The sequence below is a fragment of the Pterocles gutturalis genome, unplaced genomic scaffold (genome assembly GCF_000699245.1).
Source record: "Pterocles gutturalis isolate BGI_N339 unplaced genomic scaffold, ASM69924v1 scaffold11631, whole genome shotgun sequence".
NCBI lineage: Eukaryota > Metazoa > Chordata > Aves > Pterocliformes > Pteroclidae > Pterocles > Pterocles gutturalis.
This window is the reverse complement of record NW_010103106.1, coordinates 27,703-38,092: the sequence shown is the minus strand read 5'-3', so window position 1 is coordinate 38,092 and position 10,390 is coordinate 27,703. Positions and strand designations below refer to the sequence as shown.

At 50.0% G+C, this 10,390-nt stretch overlaps 1 protein-coding gene across 1 annotated transcript in view; it reads right to left on the bottom strand.

Moving 5' to 3' along the window:
- Positions 1–87: 87 nt before the first annotated feature.
- PRDM11 (PR domain containing 11) overlaps positions 88–10,390 on the bottom strand; it is a 25,085-nt gene continuing 14,782 nt past the window's right edge. Inside the window, exons 5-7 of the mRNA XM_010086567.1 lie at positions 6,819–7,006; positions 3,096–3,746; positions 88–2,252 (exon numbers count right to left, since the gene is read on the bottom strand). Coding sequence (XP_010084869.1) covers positions 88–2,252; positions 3,096–3,746; positions 6,819–7,006 — 3,004 coding nt within the window. The remainder of the gene's footprint in view (positions 2,253–3,095; positions 3,747–6,818; positions 7,007–10,390) is intronic.

Genomic DNA, 10,390 nt, shown 5'->3' with positions numbered 1-10,390 from the left:
ATATATATACTTTATATAATATATCAAAGTTTAGAGTATAGATTAAAAAAAATTATTCAACAGCTTTCTGATCTGAGGCATTCCTTCCTAAATATCAGGGTAAAACTCAGAGCCATGGTCCATGCTCTGCAACATCGGCTTCTGATCAAGAGATGACATCCTGCTCAGCATTTCGGCTGACAGCGCGTAACTATTGCCCGACTTCTCCTCGAACCAACTATCTAGCGCCCTTTTGCAATCGAAGTTGGCGATGGGCGGCCCATTAACAGCAATCGTCAAAAGATCACTGAGCTGCTCCAGCGTGAGCCGGGAGCGGTTGTTTTTGCGCACTCTCTGCAGGGCGCTGCGCCCCTTCTCACAGCAGGCCGATGAGGTCGGAAGGACTTTGAGGATCTGAACTATTTTATTGAGGAGGGGGAATCTCTGTTTGTATTTACAAATGTGACTGAGCAAGTCTTTAAAACCATTTTTGGTATAATAATCCACCTTGAGTTCTCGCCACTCCATCAGCAGACTCCCTCGGGTGTCCATCCCCTCTCTGCAAACCTCTCTGGAAAATGACGGGACCGTCTCCAGGTGTTCAAATATTTGTACCATATCCTCCTTCCCATAGCTCATGAGCTCATCAGTGCTTCTGGGCCAAGCTGCAAGGTCAAATACTTGACAGGCCTTCACAAATGTCCGGCTACGGGAATCAAACCTTTGGGCTAGGATCACCTGGGTCTTCTGGCAGATCTTTTCTCTGATTGACTGGAATTTGGCTTCAGCCACCCGCAGGTTTTTCACAGCAATTCCATTAAAGCTTTCACGGAAGTTTTCCTCAAATTCCTGCAAGTACTCCCCGGGAGAGTCTGCCAGCCGGCTGATCTCCTGGATGGCCTCCTCTATTTTATCATCCACCTGCGACACAAGAAGGTACTCCCCTTGGAAGACATAGGCGAGGCGTGAAAGCACAGCAATCACATCCAACAGGAAGTAGATGAGTTTAATGGACTGGTAGTCCATCAGGAACTGCAGGAGAGCCAAGGCAATGGCGGAAGCGTCCGCCCTTTGGGTCTGGCCGCTGACGTCTTTGAGATGGGCCACAACCTCAAGGTAGTCCTTGATTAGAGCGTTGAGCACATTCTGCTCCCCAATGATCCACTTCACTGCTCGAATGTCCCCCAAGAACTCGGTCTCCTCGCACAGAGTGGCAGCAGTGACCCTCAACTCACACATGAGTCGGGGAGAGTAACGATAGAAACTGAGCAGTTGCTTCAGATTGTTTTCTAGCTCCTCCAGGCACGGCAGTTCCTTTCCACTGATTGCATCCAAAATTTCCAAGTGTGGCCTGTGCACCATAAACGGCAGGCAGAGGAGCCAGGGCAAGGTCTTTCTGATTGTCATGAATAAGTTGGCTCTCAGGCTGGCAGTAATGTTAGCACCATCGACTCCCAAGCCGATAGTTGGCTTCTCATCCTGCAATCGTATTCCTAGGCTGGAAAAAGCCCTGTCTAATGCCTGGAGGTAACTGTCTGTTGTAGAAAACCCCAGTTCCTGAAGAGACAGGAATTCAGTTGCCGGAGGCCCATCACTGCTTGTGTACTGCACATACACTGCAACTGTGTCTGCAAGCAAGTCATCGCTCTGCCCGTCCAGAATGATGCTGAGGAAGGGAGACTGTCGGATGCGTTCGACCAGGTCCTCTCGAAGAGCCCGGGCGATATGGTGGATTAAGATTTGGCAGTCTCCCTCATTCATGTATTGATCCACCACCTTGAGTTCACACTTTCTCAGTAGTTCTGCCAGAGGCCGAAAGTCATAGTAGGGCCTGCCCTCCAGGGCCAAGTGGTAGGCTGTGTTGAAGAGCAGGGTCATATTTCGGCACATCTCTTCCGTCTTCTCTGGGTGCATCCTGAGCTTGTAAAGCTGCAGGCACTTCTTGTGGAGGTTGCTCTGGCTGTGAAGCTTTATCGTGTGTATCTTGAACTGCTTTGAGCCAATGATGAAGGCTGAAGTCCGAGAGGATTGCACTGTATACTGCCTACAGACGTGGCACCACATTTCATTCAATGTCGGGGAGTACCGCAGAAACCAAAACTTTTTAAGCCACTCTTGCTTGAACCGCCGTATCCTCCGGCCTGTCGCAGAAGACATCTTGGAAGGCTCATCTGTAGCAGCAATCATGTCATTGGAAACTGATTCATCAGCAGAATCCACCTCTTGGTCATCGTCCTCCATAATGGTGGGAACAGAGATGATGCTTTCTGAAGCTGTAAGAAAAGAGAAAAAAAAAGGAAAAAAGTATGGTATTTACAAAGCTGCTGAACTAGAGAAGCATCCTACCAGTGACAGTAGAGCACTGCCTAACGAGCTGGCCACAACCTGCCCTCTCCTGCCCACAGTGCACTACGGGTAGAATTTGAATCATGACTTAGAAGGGAAAATAAATCAGTATTTCTGCATATGAACTTTGTCTCCAACATGCCACAACGGACAGCAAGAAAGGACACTACATCCTGGACACTTGCACAATACATGGTGTGACCCTAGCATTCCCTTTGGTGAAGGGTCCTGCCTGCTCGACAGCACGCTCCTGGAGGAAATGAAATGTATCTTCAAAAAAGGGACACATAGTCGTGTTAAGGCAGTGGAAGAAACAGAGAGGGCTTTCCAACAAGGGACACAGCAGGACATAATTTCATACACAAAGAGCGCACATTTCAGTGTTACCACGGAGTCATTCAGACTTTCTCGGCAGCATGTGAGGCACTGCAGAGGGGCTTCTGCTGAAAGAGAATGCATCAAAAATACAGCAAACAAACTGTCTGCAATGGAATGTCTTTTTTATTGGCAGTGCATTATTGATTACAATGGCAACAAATAGAGCGAGATGTCATACAGAGTCTTTCCCAGACAGTGTTTTCCACTGTGCCCACCGCTTGTGTCAGCTCTTGGCCCACCCGGTCACAAAACCTGACAATGAACCTTCCGTGGAACCACGTGTTCACCTGAATACTCAGAACAAAACACTTTAGATGGGTACACAGCACACAGGCATCTCACTACTCTCCTTAGGCAGGGTTTGGAGAACGCTGTTACTCGGCAAGGCTTACCTGTGGGGTCCGAGAACTCTTGGAGCTCGGGTACCTGGGACGGTAGCACGGGCGGCTCAGGTAGCTTCCCAGATCTCAGCATGTCTAACTCTGCCTGCAGCTCCCGGATCTTCTTCTTCAGCCGGATGCAGTTGGGGCAGAACGAGGTGGTGGGGATGTCGTGGGAGTTGCCTTGTGCAGAGGCCAGTGACAGCTCGGTGGGGCTGTCTGCTTTGAGTGACAGGGGTTCTTCTTCCTCGTCGTCAAGGATGCCCACCTCTTTGGCTGGGCTGAAAGAGGAACCATGGGGGACCTTCCATTCCTCCTCACTCTGATTTCCAGTGAGGTTCAGGGAGCCGTGCTGCATGGCACTGCCACACCTCTCAAAGATGTCTTCAGCCTGGTATTTCGATGCTTTTCTGATGGAAAGTGGCGTACTCGTTGCTAACTGGTTCTCTTCAAATTTGGCAGACTCCAAGGAAGCCTCCAGGACGTCTTTGAAGATGAGGTCAATCTTTTTTTTCTTTGTTTGGGGGTGGGATTCCCCCTCGTCACAGCTGCGCTTGTATGGGCTTTTCCCTTGCTTTAGGGTGGCGAGCTGGAACGCCACCCTCGCATCCTCCTGACTTTCCACATTCTTTTCTGACTTTTCCCTCTGATACTTTTTGTCTCCTGGAAGGGAAAACGAGGGGTGAGGATTATCACCAGGAACCAAGCACCATCCCTCAATCTAAAACTCAAAACGAAAAAAGAACAAAAAAAAAGGCAGGCTGAATCCCAATCCCTGCAGGTCTGCATGTTGCGTTACAAACCAGGGAACTGACACAACTCAGTGGAAACCGAGCTCACGAAAGGAGGAGCCCTGCTAAATGGGCACGTCTGCAAAAACAGAGACAGTCCTGGGTAGCCACAGCGGAGTAGGACCCACACACTTTAAAGAGAAGAGAAACTACAGGCAGCTTGTTTAACCTAAAGGTATAACCAACCTGTGCTGGAAGAGTACTACGAGGTGAATGATTTATCGCAGTGGAACCTAATGCCCAGAGCCCAAGTGCCATTTTGGCTGGCTGGAAGACCTGTGCCTATTTTGACTTGGTAAAAGGTATCGAAGTGTACAGCAGTGTAGCGACAGATTTGGAACGTTTCATGACAACCCCAGCATCTGTGTGCAACACGGCACAAAGTTTGCAAGCCCCTTTACTCTCATTCATTTTGGAGGCTGCTCCAAGTAAAAATAACTTGCACTCTTAAATCCCAAGGCAGTCAACTGAGCTACAACGGGTGAATGCCCTCCAAGGATGGGACATCTAGCTTGTCCTGGTGGAGTCTAAGAGTGTGGCCATACAGTGATTTAAAAAAAAAAAAAAAACAAATCAAACAATAATCAAAGCAACCTCATACAAATCATTAATTGCTTAAAATAAAGGGAATAGCCATATTTCCTTACCTGGAAATTCAAAAGATGATAGGTTTGTCTCAATTTCCATCATTCTTCTATCTTGTAAATAACTTCAAGCATTGATGGCTTCCCAAACAAGACGCTGCTTTATGCTGATTTTTGGTTTTGTTTGCACTTAAAGTGTATTCATGCTTTCATAAGAGTTACGGAGCAAAAGCTACCATTCCCTCTCTAAGGAGAGCAATGCTAAGAATGCAGAAAAGATGCAAGACTCAAAACAGTTAGAGTAAGGCACTGTAAAAAGGGCTGCCCCAAATGGCAGGGATTCTGCACTGAGTTTTGATGCTGGCTGCCAAACCCGGCCACTTGTTGAGTGAATCCGCAAGAATAGATCTCATTTTCAACACATTGACAAGAATTTCTACGGGCAAAGCTTTGAGTCTCTGTCTTAGCATTTACCCTGCTATAGACAATAAAAACTACTGGCAGAGGCAGAGATTTAGAGAATGGATTCTTCTCCTGTTTCGGTGATTTTTTTCCTGCAGCCAACTAAGTGGTTCGGCCCTACGGAAAAGCTAGAAATCACTAGACGACCCCTCATATTATTAGTCCCAACCTCATTGATGAGGCAGGTCAGAAACTGCCGGCAGAAACAAAACCTGGGAACCATGTTATTTTTCTGTGCGTTAACAGAGCGCCACTTCACTTGGCAGGCTCACTTGCAGGGGATTTCAAACCTTTTAAATAGAAAGTGTCTCAACAGATTTTGGAGCTGCTCCCTGACCACCTCCCAGTGCCCTCCCAGTTGAGGCTGTGATGTCTTGCAAGTCTAACAACAGCCCAAGGGATGCTCCGTTTTAACAACGTCTCTGCGCTCCTTTTGCGAACGTGGGCTGAGCCCAGCTTGCCACCGGATGAGCTCACTGAGATGTCAGGGAGTTTCTAGGATGGTCTCTGCAGCCACGTGGGTTTCTACCTGAGTGAGTGGTAGGCTATGGCGGGTCCTCAGGAGCCCAGAGGCAGATCTTCACCACGCTTGTAGCACAGAGCAGGCTGTGAGTTACCACTTCGGCTCACACAAACCATGACTCTTCAGTCACATCTTCCTGTATGTAAGGCAGGGCAATAGTCCGTAGCCTCGGTGCCCCTCCAGAGCAGCTGCCCCAAGGGCACAGTCTTTCTCTTGACTTTTTTCAGAAAGCACTAAGCCATCTGGACACCTGAGGCGTGCATGGGATGCAGCTAAATCGCTGCAGCCTGTACCTAGCCACTCAGTGATGTTTATTAACATAAAAAAGCACATTCACACCAACGTTAATTCTGAAGTGGGAATCGCCCGAGTACAACCATCAAGACATAACACTGCAAGTGCACAACAACTCCATGGTGATGGAGGATAACCAGCTTTTTCAGGACATCTTGTCCACCCCATGATTAAAGAGGAGACACCTTTTACCAAGTCAAGGCAGCAACAGCAGCTGTATAGGAATATACATGGGAATCTTAATTAGAAAGTTGTTTTTAGTGTGGCTGCCCCTCTGAGGCCCTGCCATTCTGTGGCTAGGCCTGGAAAGAAATGCTCTTAATTAACTTCTCAGCATTGTACAGATGAATAGATGCATTAAGAATTTTTGCCTTCCTCTAAAGCCTCCTGTATTCCTGACATTACACTGACCTAAAGGACCGCTGGGTTTGTTCCAGCATGGCTACTCTTAAGATAAGATAACAATTTTTATCCAGGGAAGAATCAGTCTGACAAGTACAAAGCCTCCTGTACGTTGTACATGCACTCTAAGGTTGTGACACTAAGGAGTCTCTAGCTGATGTCGCGCTGATCCCAAATTATCTCTCTGAAGAAAGAGGAGATAAATTAAGCACAGAAAATGGACATGCAAACACACCAAGGAAATCTCTCTTTCATTGTGCACACAAAACCAGCCAGCGCTCCCTCAAACAGGCTGCTCACAGGAGCCAGGGAAAGCAGCATATTCGAAGAAAAACCTAATGCCTGTTTGTGGGACCACCAGCTTGGCAATCTTCAGGCCAGAAAGTCTTGTGCCAGAGGAGCTCTATGATCCCTGGGCTTTGAATCAGGCCCCTGCAGCACACACATGACACGACACAACACGACACAGCACAAATCTTTCATGATCTCCATGACAGTGGTTCTGTTATTCTTCCTGTCCACCCATCCATCCATGGCACGCAGAGCTCTCACCCAGAGGTGAGAAATGCAGCTCTCCTTGCTCAGCCTGTGCATCGCCTGCTTCACCCGCTGCTCTCAGTCCAACGCGTGTGGCAGCCCAAGGGGATCGGGGAAAAGGGTGGGAAGGGAGAGGACTCACCGCTTGTGAGATTTCTGTTGATGGTCTCCTGGGACATACTGTGCAACCGCTTCATGTAATCCTCACTGTACCAGACCCGCAGCTTCTCCCCAGGGTGGATGTCACGGCAGGCACGGAAGTAAATCTTCTCGCTGTGCTGGAAGGCCATCAGGTTCTGCTCCCTCTCCTCCCGGGAGATGATCACATACCTGAGGGCGAGGTGACAAGGCAGGTGTGAAGTACAAACGTTTCTCCTGGGCCACCCCTTACACCAGAATGACAACCACAATGAAGCCAGAATGACCTTCGGAGAGAGCCATCAACACAGCCAGACTGGAAAGCATGGAGCGATGAGTAACGGTGTGCAAAGCGCCAGCGATACGGGACAACAAGCACGGACACTCAGGGAACACTAATGGGTCCAATTCTGCTGTGGAAGGGATGACAGCAATGTACATCCAACCTGAAGGAGGATCTCTGCCAGCGATGGTGACAGGAGACTCTCATGGGCAGAAGTTTCTTTGCCTAGTGATGGAAACAAGGACTTCTGGATTCCCCACCATCACTCCCCATCCCAAGGTCTCCTCCTTTCCTCTCAGGAGCATCCAGAATACGGGAGGGTCCCTGTGCCTGTCTCTTTCCCAAAACCGCCATCTTCCTTTTTAGCAGAAACCAGATTTCCTTCCTAGCAGAAACCAGATTTCCTTCCATCTCTCCTCTCAGACAAGCAGAATGGAGATACTCAGGGCACAAACAGGGACACCTGATGTGCACGCGGGTATTTGCTGGTTGTCTAAAAGGAAACCAAGGACACGCCAGTACTGGAATGTTTTGCACTTGGGTGTTCAGAGGGGTGTGACAGCCCTTCAAGTCCCAGGAAAGCCCAGCATTATGCTGCGGGGATCTCCTGGCAGTGCTGACAGATCACTTTCTGAGCATGGTGTTTGTTTTCCTGACTTAAAACGGCTAAATTTCAGCTCAACAGAAATGTGTTAATTCACACTCCTGACAAATGGCCCTCTGTGCAACTTGGTAAGACAGAGATCTATGGCTAGGCTCATTTTATTTGCTCTCACACTCCCCGTGTTCTTGCTAGAGGATGTGGAAAAGGCTTGGTAGTACCAGCTCCAGCAGCCACCAACATGAGCTCGTAGCACCTACCCAGGAGCAGGAGGAGGCCCTGCCACAGCATGTACAGACCCGGGAGCAGATCTGAATGGCCCACAGCTAAAAGCTTTTTCTTCTCTTATGCCATTTGCCTGCCAAAGTAACATAACAAAGGCGAGAGGCATACGGTTCCTCTGACATCCGCTGTTACCAGTCCTTGCCCAAATGTTCCTCTAGAGCTCTTCAGGTATTTCTTCAGCTTAAGAAATCCATCAATTTTTCCCGGAACGCTCTCCCCTTCTCCGGCCATGTGCACGCACAGCTAAAGACACAAGCCCCCCTGTATGTGATCACACCAACCCACACCCATAAGGTCACAAACTTGGTGAAACCTCCGAGAAACCACAGGAAACAAGGCCTCCAGCAATTCTGGTTTTAACGTTAAGCAACTGCACACGTGCCTGCAATCAGCTGTATTTTTCCTAATGTGCGCTACCCAGGATGCCCTGCAATCTTCAGTAATGATTTAAACAGCAGGCTCTGGCGCTGCCAAAATTAGCCAAACATTGGCTTTTGTTAACCCTTATTTTACTTTTGATCACAAAACAAAGGAATGCCAGAAGATGCTCTCTCCAGTCTAACACAAAATGCCAGGACACTTCCTAGCACCAGCTAAGGAGAGCCCCTGTGCCTGCTCTGCATCCCGCTGCCCAAACACCAGCCGCAGCAATGACAAGATCAGGCTGCCCCTGCAAAGGAGCCTGGTTACCTGCCAAGATTCATCACCCTGAAGTTGCTCACAGCTCCTTAATACAACATACAGGACCCTCATCCCTGCAGTCAGTGGCACCAAGGAATTCATGGGGCAGTGGCAGGATGGTCCGGTACATTCCCAGCAAACTGTATTTGACAGTGAAATTTAGAAAATTCTCTAAAACACAACTTTGCTTGGAAAGGGAAGAGCCTGGTTAACTGTTCCCACCAGGGCTCACTTTTATTATTAAGTATTTTATTAAGCACAAGCATGCTTTTCCTGTTCACTGCTCTCCTCCCGTCTCTAAAGCCCCCGAAAGTTCCTGCCTGAGAGTGTCCTTCAGCCACGTCCTGCAGCTCCAGCGGCTCCCGGCGTGGCAGGGAGCTGGGAGGAGAGCGCAGGCTGGAGGGTGGGAGCTGCAGTTGTGCTGCAGCCCTGCAGTGTGCCAGCCGGCCGCTCGCTCCCACGCAGCATCCTGCAGCCACCGGCGCTGCCGATTGCACTGGGAGGTATGAAGAAAGCCTTTAGCAGAGAGTTGTGGAATAATCAAGTCATAAACATGTTTCTTCACAGCTGCTGGCAGATAGTAACTGGTTTAGGCTTCTAGAGAGGAAGCTTTACATCTGTGATACCTCCCTGAGGTAACATAAACGGGGATGAGATCATCCACGCAAAGGAACCGCTTTGGAACCAGTGCTGCCCAGCCCCAGCTCCAGTGACCGCAGGGGCACAAGCGGCATGGGCTACGAAGGATTGCATAAAACCCAAATTCCACCTGTTGGTCTAAGACACCGCGTGCTCACGGGTTAGAGGCAGGTGCTTTCCTGAGGACGGAGGAAGCCGTTTCATGCTCGGCGAGGCACAAACTGCCTGCTGAGGAGAGGCAGCACCCGTCTGCCTTCACTGACATCTCTCGACATCTCTCCCCGAAGCCCAAGCGCTCACATCCTGAGCAAACCTTCCTGCAAAGGCTGGAAAGCGGCCAGCAACCCTCCTGATGCCAAACACTCCAGCTGAACGGATGCAAGAAGGCCACCTCGGTTTAGATGCCAAGGAGAGCCGCGGCTGGGCAGACACTAGCCCTGCGTGCGGACAGCCACAGACGAGCTCGCGCAGCGGGTCCCCTGAGGGACCGCCGTCCCCTGAGGAAAAGCAGGGCTGGGACCGCCACTGGGGCAGGCCCAGGCCCCCAGGTCCACTCCCGTGCCTGCAGACAGGCATTGCCACCAGCTGCAAACAGGTCACTTCATGTCCTGCTCGGTCCCTGGGATGAGCTAGGTTCAGGAACACCACAGATTGTGCCTGTGCTACTCAGGACCAGCCATTAGACCAGTGGAGACCATTTGCGAGCCAGTTGCAGCTACTGGGGCGCCATTAGACCAGTGGAGACCATTTGCGACCCAGTTGCAGCTACTGGGGCTTGGATCAACCGCTGAAGGCACAGCTCCCTGCTCCACAGGAGCATCCTTCCCATAGCCTTTCTAGCTAGCAGCCAAAAAACTTCCTTGCCTCCCTTTTTTTCTACGCCACAGCCCTCTGAGGGCACCAAATTGCCAAGTTTCGGGATGGTCCGGTGAGCGTGCCCAGAACAACATCAAGGTATTTTTTGGCAGCTGGGACCATTCCTGCCCAGGAGGGGAACGGAGCAGCCAGGAGAGACAGCGAGAAGGACGGGGAGCCCTGCAGCTGGAGGGAGGCTCAGGCTTCTGTCCCCCTCCCCAGGATCTGCCCC